Genomic DNA, 23,496 nt, shown 5'->3' with positions numbered 1-23,496 from the left:
TTCTCCAATTTAGAATCTCAACCCAAGGCTCAGATCTATCCTTCCCCATAATTAAATTGAAACTAATGGCATTATGATCACTGGACCCAAAATGTTCTCCTACACATACTTATGTCACCTGGCCTGTCTCATTCCCTGGTAGGAGATCCAGTATTTCACACTCTCTCGTCAGTACCTCTATATATTGATTTAGAAACCTTCCTGAACATATTTGACAAACTCCAAGCCATCCAGCCCTTTTATACTATGGGAGTCCCAGTCAATCTGTGGAAAATTAAAATCTCCCACTATCACAACCTTATGTTTTCTGCAACTGTCTTCAATCTCTCTACAGATTTGCTCCTCCAAATCTCGCTGACTATTGGGCAGTCTATAATACAATCCCACGAGTGTGGTCATAGAGTGTGGATCAGGATGCAGGAAAGATCCTGGGGCCCAGTATGGTGGTGGGAGTCATCTTCCTATTGTTTGCTCTCAGCATCCATGGAGTAAGAGATTGGAGCTCATCTTGAAATTACAGAAGTTGCACCAGTCTTGGTGATGAGAAGATGTGGCATGTGTCTTGTAGACTTTACCTGCATTGGAATGTGGTGCCTGGGTTGATACATCACGACTGTAGCTGTCCCAGACGTAGGAGAAGGAGACACTTACATTATGCTCTGTCCCCCTCCTCCACCCATTCTAACCCTTTCCCAGCACTTCTTCCTTCCTCACTTGTCCCTACCCTCCACCCATCTTATCCCCCCACTACCTCTCCCTCCTCCCCACCTCCCCTAACCGACTGCCACCTTCACCCCTCCAAACCCTTCACCCTTACCCCTCCTAACCCCCACCATCTCTCCCACTTCTCCACCCCAACTAACCTATCACCTTCCCTCCTAACCCTCCCTGACACCCACCACCCTTCCTAACTGTTCACTCCCCTCCCTCCTCCCTGTCCCCTCCTGTACCCACCCCATCCCTCCTGCTCCTCACTTCTCCATCCTCATCATCTTTCCCCTCCCTCTGTCTCTCATCTCAACCCACCACCTAACCTCTGTTCCCCTCACTCTCCTATCTCCTCCCCTACACACCTTTAAGATTGAGTTAGTGCTGTGCTCATTACATTGCTTGTACTGAATCACACCAGGTCATGCTGTGTCACACCAGGTCACACTCAATCACCCCGGAACACACTGGGTCATGCCATATTGCACCAGGTCACTTGATCACACTGGGTCATGCCAGATCACACTGGGTCATACCAGATCACACTGGATCACACTGTGTCACACCAGATCACACTGGGTCATGCCAGATCATGTTCATGCCTGATCACACCAGATCATACTGGGTCATGCCAGATCACACTGGGTCACACCAGATCACATTGGGTCATGTCTGATCATACTCGATCATGTCTGGGCACACTGGGTCGCATCAGGTAATACTGGGCCATAATGTATCATATTGGGTCATGCTGGATCACACTGGGTCACAACAGATCATATTGAATCACACAAGGTCACACTGGATAACAACTGATCACACTAGGTCACACCAGATTAGCCAGTCTGCTTCTGTGTTCATGATGTTCATTGTTCATTCCCTTTGCAGAACAAGGAGGTGAGGTGTACCAGAGAAAAGTGTCCTGCCCTGCCCCGGGACTGTGCTCTCCTCATCAAACACAACACTGCCTGCTGTGAGAAGTGCAAAGGTGCTTCCAGGTTACAGTCCATCTGCCTGTCTGTCTTCTGTCCATCTGTGCACCTGCCTTTCTGTCAGTCTGTGTTCCTGTTCATCTGTCTGGTGTTCAGTGTGATGCTCCGTCTGGGTGTCTGCCCTTTGTGTGTCCATGCATCTCTCCTTCTGTGTGACCATGCCCACCCATCCATCTGTCCATCTCTCTGTCTGCTTGTGCATCCCTCTATCTGTGAGTTTGCCCATCTATATGCCTGTCTGAGGGGTTTTGTTGTTCCAGTCTAGTGCAATTCTAACCAGATGAGGTTTGTACCGGAGTTATGTTCTACATGCAGCACACTTGGATTGTGATTTACTTGCAGCTGTGTGTGCGATGTTCTGCATGCATTAGGCATGCTTGTTTCTACCTGCAGTATTCATGGGCTGTGTTTTACATGCAGCATAGATATGCTCAACACTCGTGAGCTGTGTTACACATTGATGGGAATAATTTCCAAATGTTGCTTGCAGTTCACGATCCTACTCCTTGTCTCAGTTCACTAGCAACAGCATTCCCCAACAACCTAAAAGTTACAGTGGCTTCGCCCTTATCCCTCTGAACTGCAGCAATCCAATGTGGGTGTCTGCCTCCATAGTTTAACTGTTAGTTCCTAGGTGTCCTTGTGCTCAATACCCTGTGCATTGATAACTTTGACTTACATCTTTGTCTCCTCTCTCTAGAGTGTGTGTTCGAGGGGAACGTGTACAACAGCTCAGAAGTCTGGCAAATCCATTCGAAACCCTGCTTGACGCGTATCTGTCAGGTATGTGCTATGTCAAGCAACTTGAATGGTGACACAAAAGGCTTCCTGTCCCAGTGATGGAGCACGGTTAACACCATCCAGCACCATGAGCTGTGAGGTGAGGTCAGAAGGCAAGCTCACTACACCATCCATCAACCTTGGTAACATTTTCCTGTCCTATCCCCAGTCTCTCAAATTCCTGAACATCCAGGAGTGTCTCCCTCTCTGAATGAACTCTGTGCCTCCACATTCCCCTAGGATAGAGATCTCCCAACTTTCAGCACTCTCTGTGAGAAGTGATTTCTCACCACAGCTGGTATGGACAAGTTGGGCTGAGGATCTATCTCCCTGCAGTAGAATTCCAGGACCCAATCCCACACAGATGCTCCCTTATCTTAGATTCTTCAGTCAGAGAGAAAAAAATAATCTGCAGATGCTGGAAATCTGAACACAAATGCTGAAAATACTCAGATCTGTGGATGGAGAACCATCCAAGAAATAACTCCATGAATTCTCATTGGACTCCTGCTTCAATATATCCTTCCCACGGAGATCCCAGCAGTGGCTAGCTTAATCAGGTCCCGCCAAAGCAAAACACTACCCTCGGAGGAGTTGTAAGGAGGTCTGCAGGTAACAAGGATGAAGTGGTCTATTCCCCATCTTCAGAAGGAACCCCCTGCTCACTAAGTGTATCTGTGTATCTTTGGGGAGGGAGAGTGGTGTCCAGAACACCCCATTACAGGAAGGATGTGGAACCTTTGGAAAGGGCACAGAAGAGGTTCACCAGGATGTTGCCTGGTAAGGGCACAAGGTCGTGGGAGAGGTTGGGCAAACTTGGGCTGTTTTCTCTGGAGTGTCAATGGTTGAGGGAAGACCTGCCAGAATTTATAAAATCATGAGAGGTATTGATAGGATAGACAATCAGAATCTTTTCTCCGGGGATAAAGCAAAACACACTGGAGGACATGTGTCTAAAGTGAGAAGGGATGTTTAAAAGAGATGTACAGGATAAGCATTTTAAAAAGAGTGGTGTATGCTGAGGGTGGGGGGGGGGACCTGGTGCTGGGGGGTGTCCGGGGGGGGGGTGAGGGGGAAACCAGTGCTGGGGAGGTGTACATTGATGGGGGGAACAGGAGCTGGGGGGTGTACTTTGGGAGGGGGAACAGGTGCTGGGGGGTGTATGTGTGGAGGGTGAACCATCACTGGGTGGATGTACAGAATCAGAATTTATTGGCATGAACATGTCTCATTACATTCATTGTTTTGCTGCGCCATTCTTGTGTATTGCAGATGTGAAATCGCTATAATTACATTTCCATAAATATGATATTAAAAATAAATTGGTGCAATTGCGGAGAAGCTAGTGGAGTTGTTCAAGTGAACCGGTACGGATTTGAAGGGCCGACATGGCCTGTTTCCGTGTGTAAACGGTTATATGGTTATATGGCGTGCCTGGAGCAGGCAGCAAGAGTAGTGGAGGAAGCAGATAAAATAGCAGTGTTTTAAGTCACTTCCAGATCAAGACATGGATCTGCAGGGCCTAGAGGTAGAAGAATATGTAGGCAGTAGAATTTTAGTTTAACGTGGCCACATTATTCAGAACAGTCACACGGCCCAAATAACCTGTTCCTGTGCTGTACTCTCCCATCTTGTATGTTGTCTGTGAGTGACTCCAGTTACCCAACAGTGCCTCGAAATTTAACTCCAGAGTACAACAAAACATTGAGTTTCTAGCAAGTCAATGCTGCCAGCTGGTGTATCCAGCATATTCTGTCACAAGTGTGACCACACTACACAGGGCTCCTCCTGCAGAAATTCAATCATTGCCTGAATCTAGTTGCACTTTCATGTGAAGGAAAATGTCTGAATCCATCAGTCAGCCTGAGGGCAGGTGACCTAAGTGTTGATGTGATGAAGCGAGGGCACTGGTCAGACCTTCAGCCTGTCGGTGTGTACTGGGTGTGAGGACAGAGATCTACCCTAAGAGACCTGAAGGTGAGTCGCCTAGTTCGTGTCCTGTTCCGTGCAGCCATGGTATTTTATGTAGCTATTCACCATAAACCCTGGGCTGGTGCTAGACAAGATCTGTGATGCTGATACTGTTATTAATGAGCCTGTGCTTCATGACGTCGGTCACACATTGGGGTAACGCACTGCTTGTTGTGCCCTGCAGGAAGGTGTGGTCACGGAGTCGCAGGTTTTGTGTGTGATCCACTGCAGAAACCCCATCCAGCCACAGGATGGCTGCTGTCCGGTGTGTCCAGGTGAGTGGTCCATTGATGGAGGGGGTTCAGCTCACTGACCTTCTACAGGGAAAAGGGAAAGGTCCTGTGATGGGGGAGGGGCTGAGGCTTTAGGGAAGGGTGTGTGATTGCAGAGGGATTTGGCTCTGGGGAGGGATCCTGATGGAAGAGAGAGCCCGATGGGGGACGGAACCCAATGGGAGAATGTAACATGATCGATAGTACTTGGAAACTTGTGAGGAACACAAGCATGGTTTTATTAGCTTACAACTAACAGCCAGTATTTTCAGAGGTCTCCAGGTCATTCTGAGGTAAGGCAGGAAAACAGGATTTATATCGGGGCTGACAAGGGGCGGAGCCAAGAGGAGGTGTCAGCCATCTACTCTACATTCAGATAGTGTATTCCAGTTCACTGCATTCATCCCTTCCTTTAGAAAAGAATCTGAGGGTGAAAACAGAGACCACATTCAGAAAAAAGAATATTTACCGTTATTTACAAGTTGAATTTGTCAGGGGGACTGGTTATTCTGGTCAAGCACCTTAGCACTGGTGGGCCTTGCTCTTCCAGAACTTTCTGTGCCTCCTGTGGTTCTTGGGTTATGGGGCTCAGAGGGGGACTTTGGGGTCCTGAGTCTAGTGGTAGCTCCGTTGGAACCATGTCATCCAGAACTCTGCGTGGGGTGTTTGGAGGTTCCAGACTCACTGTAGGCATTGGAACCTCAGTTCCTGAAGGTGCCAGATTTCTGATCGAGACAGTGTCCTCCCTACCATCTGGGTGTGCCACATAGGTGTACATCAGATTTGCGTGCAGTAGATGCACTTTCTCGACCAGTGGATCTGTTTTGCTTGTCACGTGCTTTTACAGCAGGACCGGTCCTGGTGTTATTAGCCATGCTGGAAGAGTGATCCCCGACGTGGATTTCCTTGGGAATGCAAACATTAGCTCGTGAGGAGTTGCATTGGTCGTAGAGCAGTGTAACGACTTTATGGAGTGGAGCATGGTGGGCAGAACCTCTTGCCAGCATGAGTCTGGAAGGCCTTTAGACCAGTGGGCCAGTTTTACAGCTTTCCAGACCATTGCATTCTCCTTTTCAACTTGTCCGTTCCTCCAGGGGTTGTAGCTAGTCATCCAGCTTGAGGCGATACCTTTTGCGATCAGGTACTGGTGTAGCTCTTTGCTCATAAATGATGAGCCCCGGTCACTATGAATAAAACTTGGATACCCGAACATTGTGAAAATGGAGTGCAAGGCTCTGATGACTGTGGCGGTGGAGGTGTCTGGGCAGGGTATGGCGAATGGAAAATGCAAATGCTCATTGATAATGTAAAGAGAATACACATTTCCATTGGTGGAAGGAAGGGGACCCTTGAACTCAACGCTGAATCGTTCAAAAGGGCGGGAAGCTTTTATCAGATGCGCTTTGTTGGGGCAGTAGAAGTGCGGTTTGCACTGAGCGCAGACCTGGCATGACCCGGTCATCTCCCTGATATCTTCGAGAGAGAAGGGCAGGTTGCGTGCCTTAACAAAGTGGGCCATGCGGGTGATGCCCGGGTGGCAGAGCTCGTCATGAAGTGACTGCAATGGACTGGTGTGTGCAGGAGCACACCTTCCTCTAGATAGGGCATCTAGAGGCTCATTGAGTGGACCTGGCCTATACACTATCTCATAGTTATAGGTGGAGAGTTCAATCCTGCACCTCATCATCTTGTCATTCTTTATTTTCCCCCTGTTCGTATTATTGAACATGAATGCTACAGATCGCTACAGTGAGGAGAGTGAATCTCTTGCCAGCTAGGTAGAGCCTCCAGTGTCTGATGGCCTCCACAATGGCTTGAGCCTCTTTCTCCATAGATGGTTTTCGGAGCTCACGGCCTTGCAGAGTGTGGGGAAAAAACAGCTACTGGCCTCCCCTCCTGGTTAAGGGTCACGGCCAGAGCTACATCAGAGGCATCACTTTCCACCTGGAAGGGTGCATTCTCGTCCACCGCATCCATGGTGGCTTTTGCAATGTAGCTCCTGACATAGTTAAAAGCTGCCTGGGCTTTGGCCGACAATGGGAAGGAGGTGGATTTTTAGAGGGGGCTGGCCTTGACAGCGTAATGAGGTACCCACTGGGCGTAGTATGAGAAGGAGCCCAGGCACCTCCTTAGCACCTTCATGGTCTGCAGGATAGGGAGGTCTAAGAGAGGGTTCATACACTCGGGGTCTGGGCCAATGTCACCGTTCTCCACCACATAGCCCAGAATAGCTAGAAGTTTGGTCCTCTACACGCACTTACTGGCATTGTATGCGAGGTTCAGGGATTTGGCTGTGTGGAGAAATTTTTGGAGATTGGCATCATGGTCCTCCAGATTGTGTCCACAAATGGTGACGTTGTTAAGATAGAGGAATGTCCCCCTTAGCCCGTACTTGTCTACTATTTCGTCCATCTGCCTTTGGAAGACCTTGACCCCGTTTGTAACCCCTAAAGGGACCCTCAGGAACTGATAAAGTCACACTTGTGACAGAATATGCTGGATACACCAGCTGCCTCGAATGCAGTATAGTGACGGTCCTCGGAACAGATAGGTAACTGGTGATTAGAGATTTCAGGTCGATGGTCGAATAGACCTGGTACTGTGCAATTTCATTCATCATGTCTGAGATTTGGGGGAGGGGGTATGCGTCCAGGAGCATGAAGCGATTAATAGTTTGGCTATAGTCAGTCACTAGCCTGGGCTTTTCTCCCCTCTCACAACTACCACCTGGGCTTTCCACGAGCTGTTGCTGGGTTCAATTTTTTTTTTCTTTAAGCAGCCGCTGTGTTTGGGCTCTAATAAATTCTCTGTCCCCTGCACTGTATGCCTGCTCTTTGTGACTAGCAGCTTACAGTCGGGGGTTAGATTCTGGAATGGGGGGGTGGGGGGGAGTTTGATATTCAGTGTGGAGAGACTGCGTGTGTGTCTGGGTTTTTGGATCTTCTGTTCCACATCGTGATTGGGGGAAGTTGGCTTGAGTACTCCATGGTCACGCTTTTAAGGTGACACAGGAAGTCAAGGCCCAGCAACACAGAAACACACAGATCTTTTAATACATAGAGTCGGAACTTGGAAAATCCACCCCCCCCCCCCCCCGTACAGTTAAGTGCACAGTACAATACCCTTGAATAGTCGCCGAATACGATTGCGAAGCTAGATAGATATGATAGTCCGTGGGGTTAACCTTTAATATGTACTGCTGAGCGGTCGTAGAGTTTATAAAGATGTCCATCAAGCCAGTGTCTATTAAACAGTCTGTTAAATATCTGTTCACCCTCACCTCCATTGTGGGGTTTCTCTTGTCCGAGGACGACTAATGCCAGCACTCCGGAGGCTCCATCGCTCCCGCTGCCACGATCGTTTTGATCCATGAGCTGGTGAGATGACATCGACCACGAAGAGCGGCAAGATGGCTGCCGTTCCCGCCTTTGCTTCTCCTCCAGTTGTGGTTCCTGTCATGGGGAACAACAAGGTGATGGCAGAGAGCAGTGTGGAGAGATGGGGCCCGCACCTCTGGGCTTGGGCACAGGGTGTATGACTCTTCGGGGGCTGCACACGTGGTAGGCTTCCTGGAGTTCCCCTTTGCCTGACAGACTTTTGCCCAGTGACCCCTCTTACCATATCCTGAGCATACGGGGTCTCTCGCAGGGCATGTTTGTGCGGGAGTGTTTGGCCTGTCTGCACAAGTAGCACGCCCAGTCGTGTGTGGTCGTGGTAGTCAGTACTTGCAACAGCTGTAATCCATAGGCCTGGCTTTCCAAGAAGACACCACTTTTATTAGCAAGGTGGTCCACTCCCAGTTGGGCCTGTTCGAGTGATTTCATTAGATCAAGGTTACTGGCAAGGTCCTTCTTCCCCAACTGCCTCACGTACCTCGAACTCACTCCAGCCATGCGAGTGTCCCAGACTTGCTGAAGCTGTGAAAGTTGGTACCTCACCAGCACGTCATTCTGGGGCCTCATGTAGTGGGCTTTCAGACCTTCAATGGCTGTCTCATATGTCGTGCAGTCCCTGATGACTGCGTATCCCTTGGGGCCGACGCGAGAGAGAGGAGGGCTGATCTCCGGAGGCCGCCGGAGTGGAAGATTTCGTGGGTGGCTGCTATGTTGGACTGGAAGCACTCCAACTAATAGGCAAATTACTCCGGGGCCTCTGGGGACAGAGAGTCGACTTGGAGCATGCCAGGCTTTAATAGGGCTTCAAAAGAAAGCTAATTAAATTGTAGCATGATCGATAGTATTTGGAGACTTGTGAGGAACACAAACGCGCTTTTATTAGCTTACAACTGATGGCCAGTATTTACAGAGGACTCCAGGTCATTCTGGGGTAAGGTGGGAAAACAAGACTTTTATAGGGGGCCAACAGGGGCGGAGGCAAGAGGAAGGGTCGGCTGTCTACATACAGACAGTGAATTCCAGTTCACTGCAGGGAGGGAGCCTGATGGGGGAGGGATCAATGGGGAGGGACTCTGCTCTTGGGAGGGGGCCCAACAGGGGAGGGACTTGAGGCTCTGGGTGTGGACCTTCTGTGGGTGTTCCCTGTCAAAATACCTCCTCTGGCCATGACCTGTGTCTGGGGTGGTCTCTGGGCTTGGACTGGAAGTGAGGGCTGATTAGTTGGTACCAGAAGGCGGGGCCCCACAGTGTTAGTGATCACTGGATGTCATTGGGATCACCAGGGTTAACTGAACGATCACTGGGAGATCACTGAGAAATCACTGGGAGGTCACAAAGTGGTCACTAGGGATCACTGATCAGAGAGGGTGGTTATTGGCTCCTATTTCCACTCTGACTTCATGCTCTATCTCAGGCTGTGAGTTTGGTGGCCACCGCTATCGTGAGGGAGAACAATTCTACCCAGATGCTGACCATTGTATCAAATGCTTGTGCACGGTGAGTGAAGGGGTCAAATAGGAATCGTGGGGGGACTGAGAGGGGTGGGTGAGTGGGGCTGTGAGGAGGTGGTCATGGGTGCGGAGAGTGGGATGAGTGAGGAGGGTGTAAGAGGCTGGTGGATGACGGGCAATGAGCGAATAAGAGGGAGGTGAGTGAGAGGGGGTTCTGCTGACCTACTCCACCCAATCCCCACCACTCCTCCACCACACCCCATCCTCCATCACTCTCCCCATTCCCCTCATTCCCATCCCCATGCCATTCCCCAAACACCCTTCTTCTCTCCCACTACTCTTCTCATTCCTCTCATTTCCCCACTCCACTCCCTTCATTCCCTATCAACCACACTCCCCCCTTCTGTCCTCCACCACTCTCCCCACCTCCCTCGTTCCCCACCACTCCCCCTCCACTCACCCTTCCCCCTGCATTATCTCACACCTGTCTGGACTCAATGTAGTCAACCACTGCTCCACGCAGCATTCCAGCTGATCCCAAATCGCTGCCATGCTACAAACCCTCTTCCTATATACAAGGTTCGCTCATGACTCCTACTGATGACACCGATCCATGGCTGTACAACGACACAGGATCCCTGCGAGGGACTGGAAGTTACCCATGGTGTCTGTGTGCTCTGAGGCAGGGACACCATCCCCTCAATCCCATTCTAAATGTTCACCCCTGGAGGAATCCTGGGCCCTGCTTTGTTTAGAGGCAGCCTTGAGTACAGCTTGAATTATAGTTCCTCTATCCTCTGGTAGTCCCTCTCTCTGGGAGAAAGTTTGGAACAGACTGCTCTCTGCCTTCTATCTGCTTCTGAGACCTGGTCTGCTTAGAGCAGGCACTCAGGCACAGATGAGATAACATCAGTGTTATTTACCCAAACTCCTCAGAAGAACAACTGAAGCAACATCTTTCTCTGCTCCTGTTGATCATCCCCAGTGCAGTCATAGAGCTATACTGAACAGAACAAGCTTTTTGGCCCAACTCATCCATGCCAACTAAGTTGGCATTCTTTTGACAGCCCATTTGCCTGCATTTGGTCCATGTCCTTCCGAAACTTTCCTATCTACATATACCTGTCCAAATGTTTTTTGAACGTGAGAATTATACCCACCTCTACAGCTTCCTCAGAATACTCGTTCAAGGTACGGACCACCAGGTGAGTGAAAAAGTTGCCTTCAGGCCCCTCAAATCTCTCCCTTCTCACCTTAAACCTATGCCTTCTGTTCTAGAATCATCTATCCTGGTAAGCATTCACTTCATCCATCCCCCATTGCTACACTGCCATGTCTGTCCATGGCCTTATGTGCTGCCAGGTTGAGGTCACCCACAAATTGAAGGAACATCACCTTGTATTTGGTCTCGGCTCTTTCCAACCAAACAGCATCAATACTGCCTCCTTTCCAGTCTTGCTGATTCCCCATCCTTCTGTCTCCCATCATCCATTTCCCCATCATCTTCCCCTCCTTCCCTATCAGGAGCTGCCCTTCTTAACTCTCTACTCCCTCCCCAGATGATGTTGTAAACCTCTCAGTCCATGTTGATTCTGGGAATAAAGACTCAGCCTGTCCAATTTCTCCCTAGAAATCGAGCCTCCAATCCTGGTAACATCCTGTGAAATACTGTGGTCCTAATTCTATTCTGTTGCTTTAGATTTCTTCTGGGGGCCTAATACACCACTCCCACCTTACCCTTATAGTTCCTTACCTACACCCACCTCTTGGGTTTTGGAGTCCCTCACATTGCTCGGCATGGCACTGATTTTGTTCTTTGTTTGCGGAGCTGCCTACTTACTTTTCCTGTTGGATGTCCTTCTGTAAAGTCGCATCTTGGTGCATGAAGATATCCTCCTGCTCTCCTCATAGGTCCCACCTGCAACCTGTGTCCTATCTGTAAAATTTTACGATGTGGGTCCACCCTCCCAGCACAGGTCCACCGTCCCACTGTTGGTTCACCCTCCCAATCCTGGGAGCAGTTTCTGCATGTGGGGCACTACCAGCTCCCATGGACAGACATGGATGCTATATCGGAGGGAAGTTCTTCCTGCCATGTGTCCTGCTGACTTGCACATTGTATCTTGATACATCTGCCATGGTACTCAGTCAGTGAAGCAAGTCCAGTCACTCTGACTTGCATTGTATGATTTGACATTGTGATCTGCTTGTGTACAGGCTGGTCAACTTCAATGTTTCAGGGAACTCTGCCCTGTCCTCTCCTGCCCAGAGCACCTCAGCCGGGTACCCACTGGACAGTGCTGCCCCCGATGTTATGGTGAGTGGCTTCTATTTTCCCACCACACTGCCTGAGGTAGATGAGAAGTTTACCAAGGAGCATTGTAGTGATTCAAGGACAGTCATAAGTGTGAGGGCAACATCAAGGTTATTTTAACTGGTTGGTCAGAATTCACCTCCTGATTCCCAAGTGGGCAAACCAAAACTGTGAGGTGTGAGCCAAGGAAAGGTTGAATCAGACATGTTCCTCCACTGGAACAAGGACCAGGAGGGTTCACTGCATGCCATGCTCCCATTGTGCAGACTGGACACAGACTTGGCGATCATCAACCCCCTTCGCTCTGTCCACAGCAACAGCAAAGACTTCACGGTGGCCAACCACTTCAATTCCACACCTCATTGCCACATGTCTGTCCATGGACTCGTGTACTTCCAAATCGAGGACAACCTGCAAATAGAGGGAAGAACACTTATTATTCCATTTTGTCATTCTCTAACCAGAGAGCATCATTATGGACTTCTCCAATTTGCATTAGCCTCCTCCCCTGGTCTCCCTCTTTCTCTACCAGGCTGTCTCTTCCTCCAGCTTTCCACCCCTTCCCTTCTATCAGAGAGCCTGTGTCCTCTCCCCCTGGCATATTCAGCTTCTTATTCTTCTACCATCCCATCTATATCCACCGATTGCCGCCCCCCCCCCCCCCACAGCCTTTTATTCAGGTGTTTACCTAATTATTGACACTCCTGATGAAGGGCTCTCATTGATGCTGCTTGATCTGCTGAGTTTCTCCAGAACTCTTGTTTACTGCTTAAGAGGATTCAAATTTCACCACGTGGTGGAGAGGAGACATGGCCATTATTGAGGGCAGGAAAAACAATAACTGATAAAGGCAGGGATTCAGGAAGCTCCATCATTCTTCATAGTAGCAGATTAACCATTAGGCTAAGTAGGCTTAAGCCTAGGGGCCCTGAAGGGAGGGTGGCCCGGCAGGAGCAGGGTCCTCAGATGATCAGCAGGAGTGGAGACCTTGGACTCCTGGCAGGAGCGGGGACCTCAGACTCACAGCAGGAGCGCAGACCTCAGACTCCGGGCAGGAGCGGGGACCTCAGACTCCGGGCAGGAGCGGGGACCTCTGACTCCCGGAAGGAGCGGGGACCTCTGACTCCCGGCAAGAGCAGGAGCAGGGACCTCAGGCTCTACAATTCTTTCGACCCCAAAAGTTCAATCGACCCTCTAGTGTTTATCGACTCCCTTTGGACCCCCTGGCATTTTTTGATGCCTTTGATAGTCCCATTGGCAGCCAGAGGCCAATATCAACCACTTTGGAGAACCCTAATCTGAGTTATTTAATGTCACTTTATTCTATTCAGTGAAGGGTGAGGTAGGGGGCAAGATCAGGGATCTAGGTGGTAGTTAATCTGCCACTGATCCTTCAGGAGTTTCTCTGGAGGTAGGAGAAGGATCATGTTTAGCAGCAGGCTGCGCAAGTTGGATGTCGGATAGTGGGGGAGGGGAAGGATGCTGGGACCTTGGGTGGAGAAGCAACTCCAGCACAGAGTGGATGGGTTGCACAATCTGTTTCTGCCTCAGGCACTCAGTGTAGTTGGTCTTGATGCTGCCCAGTTCTCCAAATTTGGGAGCCAGGCTTTTTGTCCTTCCTTGAGCCTGATATCTGATGTTCCTTTGATGCAGGTCAGAGACGGGTGTTTGACCTGAGAGCCAGGAGCTGCTTGTTTCACAGCGAGGTCTACGAACATGGCACCTCAATTGAATACGACAACTGTACTTCATGTGTGTGCAGGGTAAGAGAGCTGGTCACCCTATCCTGTACAGGGTTCCACCTGATCTGGGGATGTGGAGAGGATCCATCAACACTGTTGAGGCAGGAAACTGATCACCACGACATGCAGGGTTCAAAACACTCTGGACCTCATGACTGGTAGTGCAAGGGAGAGGGAGGGATGGAGGTGGGAAACAGAAGGGGACGGAGAGATAGTACGAAGGGGGTTTGGGGACCAATTATGGGAGAGAGTGGTTGGTGGGAGAAATGGGGTCATGGAGGAAGAGATGGGAGATGAGGACAGAGGGGGGTCAAGGAGGAGAGAGGTGAAGGAGAGATAGGGAGGGTGAGATGGGAGACAAAGGGGGTTGGGGAAGGAGATAAGGGGAGAGAGAGAGATAGGCGAGAGAGGGATTTAGAGTAGCATCAGTGGCAACGCAGATCAAGAGATGGGACAGAAGGGTTCGGAGAAGGAGATACAAGGGTAGGAAAGGAGGAATGAGGATTGTTGGGATCAGGATGGGTTGCAATTTCAGGTTGGGGATAGTGAGGATGTGATAGTTAGGGTGGGAATGGACTGATCTGGGTCTGATATTAGTGACTGGAGTACAAATTCTTCCTTGGGTTTTCCTGATTAATGTATGGAGGAAATGAGGTTTGTAAAAGCCCAGGAGCCCTGGCAGACCGACCTGATTTGACCAGCTGTAACTGTGGGGGGGGGGGGGGGGGGGGAGGGTGGGGAGGGTTTACAAAAGTGACCCCCACCAAGACAGATCCTGTTCAGGAACATGGAGGAGGAGCGGGAATTCTCACTGCTGCTGAGACCCACCTCTGGTCAGGTAGCATCAGTGGCAACGCAGATCAAGAGACCTAGGAGTTCAATCCCAACACTGGTGTTGTTCATGTGGAGTTTGACCATGTGGTTTCCTCTGAGTGCTCCACTTCACTCCCACATCCCAAAGATATCTATTGGTGATGAATTGGTTACTGGGTGGCAGGGAAGTGTTGATGGGTGTGTGACATAGAACAGGTTGAGGGAGAAAATGGAGCAGGATTAAAGGCAATGCTCAACAGGTAGCATACACTCAATCATCTGAATGCCTCCTGTGTCAAAGGAAAGTTAAAAAATCATGGAAATATAAATAATGTGAAACTATTGCCAACAATTCTGTGCAGGAGTCATGATCATATGACCTGTTCATGTGATGGCATGCCTGTGAGGCATGTTTGCATGTCCTGGTCACACATGGAGACATCACATGATTAGTGTCACTTTGCACAATTCTGCTGTTCACTAAATCGCCAGGTCTGGTGGAAGGAAAATGTGTTAGCCTCCAACCCCAGGGTTTCTGCAGCAAAACATTGAGCCTTTGATCCTGTGTGACTGCATCACTGGGCCCCCTGTAGAATAGGGGCTGACAATTTGGGACTGAGAAGAGCAATTACTTTTTCCACATGGAGACAAATCTTCAGAATTCTATGTCCCAGCTCACAGTCACTGTGTCCCAGTCAGAGATTAGTTCTCAGACAGTGTCCCAGTCAGAGATTGGTTCTCAGACACTGTGTCCCAGTCAGAGATTGGTTCTCAGACACTGTGTCCCAGTCAGAGATTGGTTCTCAGACACTGTGTCCCAGTCAGAGATCAGTTCTCAGTCACTGTCCCAGTCAGAGATTGGTTCTCAGACACTGTGTCCCAGTCAGAGATTGGTTCTCAGACACTATGTCCTGGCCAGAGATCAATTTTCAGTTACCATGTCCCAATCAGAGATCAGTTCTCAGTCCCCATAGACTATTACAGCACAAAAACAGCCCCTTCAGCCCTCCTCATCTGTACTGAATTATTATTCTGCATAGTCCCAATGACCTGCACCCAGACCATAACCCTCCAAACCCCTCCCATCCATGTATCTGTTCATATTTTTCGTAAATGTGAAAATTGAGCCTGCATTCACCATTTCAGCTGACAGCTTGTTCAATACACCCATTAATCTCTATTATGAAGAAATTCCTCAGAATGTTCCCCCTAAACTTTTCGCATTTCACCCTTAACCCATGTCCTCTGGTTTGTATCTCACCTAACCTCTGTGGGAAAAAGCCTACTTGCATTTACTGAATATATGTCCCTCATAATTTTGTAATCCTCTTTCAAATTTCCCCTCGTTCTTCTATGATCCAGGGAATAAAGTCCTAACCTATTTAAACTTTCCCTGTTTCTGACATCCTAGCAATATCCTAGTAAATCTTCTCTGCACTTTCAATCTTATTGATCTCTTTCCTGTAGTTAGGTGACCAAAACTGCACAGAATACTCCAAATATGGCCTCACCAATGTCTTGTATAACTTCATCATAGCTTCTCAACGCCTGTTCTCAGTACTTTGATTTATGAAGGCCAATATGCCAAGAGCTCTCTTTATTTAACTGTGGCACCACTTTTAGAGAATTATGTATCCGTATTCTCAGATCCCTCTGTTCGACCACACTCCTCAGTGCCCTACCACTTACCATGTATATCTTACCTTGGTTTACCGTTCCAAAATGCAACAACTCACATTAAATTGCATTAAATTCCATCTGCCATTTTTCAGTCCATTTTTCCAGCTGGTCCAGATCCCTCTGCAAGCTTTGAAAACCTTCTTCACCCTCCATGACACCTCTAATCAAGCTTGCTGATCCAGTTCACGACACTTCCAATCAAGCTTGCTGATCCAGTTTACCCATTATCATCCAGATCATTGATATAGACGACAAACAACAATGGTCCGAGGACTCTACTGGATTCCTGAGGCACTCCACTAGTCACAAGCTTCCAGTCTGAGAAGCAATCATCCACCACCACTCTCTCCCTTCTCCCATATAGCCAATGTAGAATCCAGTTTACTGCCTCACCATGAATACCTAGCATCTGAACCTTCCTGACCAACATCCCATGTGGAACCTTGTCAAAGGCCTTACTAAAGTCCATGTAGACAACATCCACAGCCTTTCCTTCATCAATGTTCCTGGTAACCTCCTCGAAAAATTCTGTAAGATTTGTTAAGACCTACCACCCACAAAGCCATGTTAACTGTCCCTAATCAGTCCCTGGCTATCCAAATACTTGTATATCTGATCTCTTAGGACACTTTACAATAATTTACCCACTACAGACATCAGGCCCACCTTCCTATAATTTCCAGGGTTATTTTTGGAGCCTTTTTTAAACAATGGAACAACATGTGTTATCATCCAATCGTCTGGTACTCCACCTGTGGCTAAGGACATTTTAAATATTTCTGCTAGAGCCTCTGCAATTTCTACACTAGACTCCCTCAAGGTCCGAGGGAATATCTTATCAGGCCCTGAGGATTTATCCACCCTTATTTGCTTTATGAATGCAAGCATCTCCTCCTCTTTAACCTGTATAGAGTCCATGACCTCACTGCTTGTTTTCCTTACTTCCCTAGACTCTGCCAGATTCTTGAGTAAATACTGATGGAAAAAAAAACATTTAAAATCATCCCCAACTCTTCTGGTTCCAAACATAGCTGACCACTCTGATCTTCATGGGGACCAATTTTGTCCCTTACTATCCTTTTTCTCTTGATATAGCTGTAGAAACACTTAGGATTTTCCTTCACATTGTCTGCCAAAGCAACCTCATGTCTTAGTCCTCCTGAGTTCCTTCTTGCATTTTGCATACTCCTCAGTATTTCATTTGTTCCTTGTTACGTATCCTTACTATACACCCCTCTCTTCTTCCAAACCGGATCCCCAATATCCTTCGAAAACTAAGGTTCCCTATGCCTGTGAACTTGCCCGTTAATCCTGACATGAACAACTCTGCCTCTCAAAATTTCACCTTTGAAGGTTCTCCACTTGTCAAATACATCCTTGCTGGAAAACAACATCCCAATTCACACTTTCTAATCTAGATCCTTTCTCATTTCCTCAAAATTGACCTTCCTCCAGTTTAGCATCGCAACCCAAGGACTCGACCTATCCTTCTCCATAATCAATGAAACTAATGGCATTATGATTACTGGACCCAAAATGTTTCCCTACACATACTTCGGTCCCCTGTTCTGTCTCGTTCCCTAATAGGAGGTCCAGTATTGCACTCTCTCTAATTGGTACCTCTATATATTGATTTTATTTTTAAAAACCTTCCTGAACATATTTGACAAACTCCAAGCCATCCAGTCCTTTTACAGAATGGGTGTCCCAGTGAATATGTGTAAAGTTAAAATCTTCTAGTAATCACAACTTTGTTTCCTGCAGCTGTCTGCTCTCTCTATATATTTGCTCCACCAATTCTCGCTGACTATTGGGCCCATAAGTGTGGTCATACCTTTCCCGTTCCTCAGCTCCACCCATACAGCCTCAGTAGACGAGCCCTCTGGTTTGTCCTGCCTGAGGGCAGTTGTATATTTTCCCTAATGCCTCTTATCCCCCCATTCTATTGCATCTGAAACAATGGAACCACAGAACATTGAGTTGCCAGTCCTGCCCCTCCTGCAACCAAGTTTCACTAATGGCCACAATGCCAATCCATGCTCTAAGCTTGTCTGCCTTTCCTACAATACTCCTTGCATTAAAATAGCTGCACCTGAGAACATTTCCACCACTTACAACCCTTTGATTTCTGACTTTACATGCAGTTTTCACATAATCTTTTCCCACCTCTATTTCTCTATCTGCTCTGGCACTCTGGTGCCACACCCCTGCTAATCTAGTTTAACCCCCCCTGGAGCAGCACTAGCAAGCCTTCCTGCAAGGATATTAGTTCCCCTCCAATTCAGGTGGAAACCATCCTGGCGGAACAGGTTTCCCCTTTCCCTGGAAGAGAGCCCAATGATCCAGAAACCTGAAACCCTCTCTCCTGCGCAATGTCTTTACCTATGTGTTAAGCTGCATTATCCTCCTATTTCTAACTTCACTAGTATGTAGCATGAGGTAGCAATCCTGAGATCACAACCCTGGAGGTCCCATCCTTCAACCTAGCACCTAACTCCCTTTGTAGGATCTCATCACCCTTCATACCCATGTCATTGGTCCCTACATGGACCACAACATCTGGCTGCTCATCCTCCCTCCTGAAAATGGCGTGAACTCGATCTCTCAGACCCTAGCACCAGAGAGACAACATACTATCTGGGATTCTCAATCTCTTCCACAGAACCTCTTATCTGTTCCCTTAACTATAGAATTCCCTATCACTACAGCTTACCTCTTCTCCTCCCTTCCCTTCTTAGCCATAAGACCAGACTCCATGCCAGAGACATGATCATGGTGGCTTGTCCCTGATAGTCATCCTGCCCAACAGTATCCAAAATAGCAGACTTGTTATTGTGGGGAATGGCCACAGGGATACCCTGCTCTGCCTATCTGTACTAGTCAGAGATAAATTCTCACTGTATCTCAGGCAGAAATCAGTTCCCAGTCACTGTCCCAGTCAGAAATTAGTTTCCAGTCACTGTATCTCAGGCAGAGATCGGTTCTCAGCCACTGAGTCCCCGTCAGTGACTGCTAGATTTGTGAAGTATGGACTTCATGTGGGCAAGTAGAACTGAACATAGAACCAAACCTCATCTGTTGACTGGTTGCGGTGGTGGGGGGGGGGTAGTGAGAAAGGATGGTTGAAGGCACAATGGCTTCCTATCGCTTTAGTTTTATACCTATTACTAAAACCTCAGTGGCGTCTGAAAGAATGAAATGTTCCTTTGATGCCTTGAAGTTAAACCATGGCTGGGTCTGTGGACAGGACCTCCCAGGGGAATATGCAGGACCGTGTCTGTGTTTGCAGACAGAACCTCCCAGAGGAGAGTGTGCATGGTTGTGTTTGGGTCTATGGACAGGACCTCCCAGAGGGATTTGCAGGACCAATGCTGGGTCTGCAGAAATTACCTCCCAGAGGATTTGCAGGGCTGATGCTGGGTCTGTGAACAGAACCTCCCAGAAGGCTTTGCTAATGCCTTTGTCTTCACACAGGATTCCAGTGTGATCTGCAGAAAACGATGCTCTCTCCCTGGATCCTGCTTGGACCAGAAGCAATGCTGTGGGGAATGCCTCTCTTATATTTCCGCTGAAGAGTTCAAGGTTTGTCGAGCTGGGAACAGGATCTACAAGGTTAGTGAGGGCAGTAGTTTACTGAAGCCGTGTTCTTGTGGATGGCCTATCACACCACACTCCTGGGGTGCCCAGAACACTCCAGCTCCAGCATGTAAGAAGTGTTGTCAAGGAATGGGGCACAGACCTCCAGCTGTATCCCAGTAGAGCTCCCAGTCCCCGTTTTCCCATGGGTCTCCATCTGCTGATGTTCCTGTTGTCTCTATATTCCAGTTTTTAACTCAGGAACTGGTTTTTAACTTGGTCCTGGTTTTCTGTTTGGAACTACCTCGGGCACAGTTCCCATTCGCCCTCTTGTTGTACAGGTTCCACAGCCTCACAGAGCCAGTGGCTGTTGGATTGGAACAGGAACTGATACTGCTAGCCCATGGGAATCCAGGTTACATCCCAGGCTCACAGGAGAGCAGGAATGAGATGCTCAGCCCAAGGGTTAGGGGAAGCACCTGCCTGCCCAGCGATGGAGCACAGAGCTTGCTGGAAGACACCCAGGGTTCAGGCAGTGGGAGCTCCTGCTTCTCTGTGGGGTGAGGTTTGACATCACCCGGCATCTGCCCCCTTTGTTGGAACATGAGTTGGGTGGTGGAGTGCACTTTAAAAATACAGCCCATGGGAGATGATTGTAATCGACTGTCTGTGGTGAATTCTCGGCTGCAGGAGGGAGAGATGTGGTCAGCCGTGAACTGCTCGCTCTGTGTCTGCAGGAAGGGAATGACGGAATGTCGGAGAAAAGAGTGTCCCCCAGTCAAGAGCTGTCCCATGGTGAGTGAGGGCTCTGTCTCAGATCGATCTGCAATCCCAAACTGTGTGCTGTGCTGTCCAGTATTGTGCATGTGTCACATGTCCTGCAGTCATCTGTGCTGTCCACTACTCTGTATTAGTCACGTGAACTGCACTGTCCAGTACTGTGTACCTATGTCACACGTCCTGCACTCTCCAGTACATGGCATCACATACAACCCTTATGTTCTTTTTCCTGTGGGCCAGGCAGAATTTCTACAAATCAGTAACTGTAAAATGTACTCAAGGTAAAAGATGCATATACAAAAGAGAGAAAGGTAAACAAAGAAGTAATGAAAACACATTGTGCTGTATATAAAAATATTCAGTAATAAATAATGTGCAAAGAAAGAGTCCTTAAAGGAGTCTCTGTTGAATTTGTTGTTCAGGAGTCTGCTGGTGGAGGGGTAGCAACTATTCCTGAATCTGGTGGTGCAAGTCTTATGGAACCTATACCTCTTTCCTTGATGGCAGCAACGAGAACAGAGCTTGTCCTGTGTGCTGTGAATCCTGATGATTGCTGCTCCGACAGCAGCGTTCCTTGTAGATGTTCTCACTGGTGGGGAGAGCTTTGCCTGTCATGTACTGGGCTGTGTCCACTATCTTTTGCAGGACTTTCTGCTCAGAGGTATTGGTGCCCTCACACCAGTCCGTGATGCAGCTGGTCAGCAAATGTTCCACCACATATCTATAGAACTTTGTCAAGGTTTTCGGTGTCATACCAAACCTTTGCAAACTCCTGATGAGCCTTTTTCATGATGACGTTCATGTGATGAGTCCAGGAAAGGTCCTTAGAGATAGTAACTCCTAGAAATTTAAATTTGCTCACCTTCTCCACCTCTGATCACCTAATATCACTGGATCGTACATCTCTAGATTTCCTTTCCTAAAGTCTACAATCAGCTCCTTGGTTATGGTGACATTGAATACAAGGTTGTTGTTAGTACATAATTCAGCCAAGTTTACAATCTCCCTCCTGAATGTTAACTCATTGCCCCTTTTTATGGTACCATTAGCAAATTTGTAAAAGATATTGTTGTAACAAGCCACACAATCATTGGTGTAAAGTGAGTAGAGCAAGGGGCTAAGAATACAACTTTGTGGTGCTCTGGTGTTGATGAAGATTGTGGAGGAGATGTTTTTGTAAATCCAGGAAATCTAGGATCCAATTGCACAGTGGGATATGGAGGCCCAGGTCTTGGAGTTTGCTGATTGGTTTTGAGGGGATGATGGTGTTAAATACTGAACTAATCAATAAAGAGCATCCTGATGTATGCATCTTTGCTGTGCAGGTGTTCCAGGGTTTTGTGTAGACCTAATGAGATGGCATCAGCCATAGACCTGTTGCCCCGGCAGGCAAATTGGAATGGATCCCATTTCACCGCTCAGATAGGATCTGATATGTTTCAACACCAGCCTCTCAAAATAATTCATTACTGTAGATGTAAGTGTCAATGGTTGGTAGTCACTCTTCCTGGGCACTGGTATGATTGATGCCTGTTTGAAACAGGTTGGCACCACACCCTGCTGGAGTGAGATATCCGTGAATTTACTGGCCAGTTGGTCAGCACAGGTTTTCAGTACTTGGTCAAGTACCCCATACGGATTGGATGCTTTGTCTCGGATTCAGTCTCCTGATGCAGCCCGCATGTCATCCTTGGACAGCAGAATATCATTGGGGACGTGGGGGTCAAATCGGGCATAGATGTCATTCAGTTCATCTTGGAGTGAAGCTTTGTTGTCTCGTACTGCACTGGATTTAGTTTTCTAGCAGGTTATGTCAGCTTCGGGTATTCTTCCATTGTTTTCATTTTTGTGGGGAAACTCCACTTCACCCAGGAAATGGCTTTCTACAGGTTCTACCTGTAGTGTAGTGTTCCTTGTGTAGTGTTCTGGACTTAAATGCCTATGATCTGTCTCTCAGCAGGTTCCAGATTTCGCTGTTCATCCAGGGCGTTTATATAACCATAGACAGCACAAAAACAGGCCATGTCGGCCCTTCGAGTCTGCACCAGTTCACTTGAACAACTCCACTCTCTGCCCATAACCCTCCAACACCCTCACCTCCATGTATACTTCCAACCTTTCTCTTGAATGACAGAAGGGACCCTGCTGCAACTATCTCTTTTGGAAGATCATTCCATTCTGCCACCACTCGCTGAGTGAAGAAGCATCCTCTAATATTTCTCCTAAAGTTTTGCCTCCTTACCCTTAACTCATGCCCTCTTGTTTGAACTCCCCCTGCCCTCAGGGGAAAGCATCTGTTTATGTCTATATCTATTTCTTTCATAATTTTAAATACCTCTATCAAGTCCCTTCTCAGCCGTCTACGTTCCAATGAATAAAGTCCCAGTCTCCTTAATCTCTCCCTATAATCCAGATGCTGTAAGCCAGGCAACATCCTTATAAGTCTTCTCTGGACCTTCTCCACCTTATCTATATCCTTTCTATAATTTGGAGACCAGAACTGAGCACAGTACTCCAAACCTGGCCTCACCAATGCCTTTAAACAGCCGCAGCATCACTTCCCAGTTCCTATACTCTATACTATGACTTATAAAGGCCACCATACCATATGCCTTCTTAACCACCCTGTCTACATGGGAATCCACCTTCAATGAATTCTGTACCATGTCCCTCTGTTCCTCTGCATGCCTCAATGCCCTCCTCTTAACAGCATATGTCTTATTCTGGTTATTTTTACTGAAATGCAGCACCTCGCATTTGTCTACATCTGCCATCTTTCAGCCCACTTTTCCAAACAAACCAAATCCTTCTGTAATCCAAGAAAAACTTCCTCACTATCCACCACTGCCCCTATTTTTGTATCATCGGCAAATTTGCTTACCCAGTTAACCACACCCTCTTCTAAATCATTAATATAAATTATAAACAAGGGACCCAGCACCGATGCCTGAGGCACCCCGCTTGTCACAGGCTTCCAACCTGACAGACAGTTGTCCACCATGACTCTCAGCTGTCTATCTTC

The 23,496-nt window shown here is 48.1% G+C and overlaps 1 protein-coding gene across 2 annotated transcripts in view; it reads left to right on the top strand.

Annotated features, from left to right (window-relative positions):
• The window catches only part of bmper (BMP binding endothelial regulator), a 56,112-nt gene that overhangs the window by 15,603 nt on the left and 17,013 nt on the right, over positions 1 to 23,496 (top strand). The window contains exons 3-10 of one of the 2 annotated variants that reach the window (XM_069921031.1): positions 1,597 to 1,696; positions 2,401 to 2,483; positions 4,636 to 4,726; positions 9,533 to 9,615; positions 11,787 to 11,886; positions 13,537 to 13,646; positions 19,593 to 19,700; positions 20,385 to 20,489. In XM_069921031.1, coding sequence (XP_069777132.1) covers positions 1,597 to 1,696; positions 2,401 to 2,483; positions 4,636 to 4,726; positions 9,533 to 9,615; positions 11,787 to 11,886; positions 13,537 to 13,646; positions 19,593 to 19,700; positions 20,385 to 20,489 — 780 coding nt within the window. Of the gene's footprint in view, positions 1 to 1,596; positions 1,697 to 2,400; positions 2,484 to 4,635; positions 4,727 to 9,532; positions 9,616 to 11,786; positions 11,887 to 13,536; positions 13,647 to 19,592; positions 19,731 to 20,384; positions 20,490 to 23,496 lie in introns of both variants that reach the window. The other variant, XM_069921030.1, reaches the window with a different exon arrangement.

Source organism: Narcine bancroftii, chromosome 2 (genome assembly GCF_036971445.1).
Source record: "Narcine bancroftii isolate sNarBan1 chromosome 2, sNarBan1.hap1, whole genome shotgun sequence".
In the NCBI taxonomy this organism is placed as follows: domain Eukaryota; kingdom Metazoa; phylum Chordata; class Chondrichthyes; order Torpediniformes; family Narcinidae; genus Narcine; species Narcine bancroftii.
This window is presented reverse-complemented; position numbering and strand designations above follow the sequence as displayed.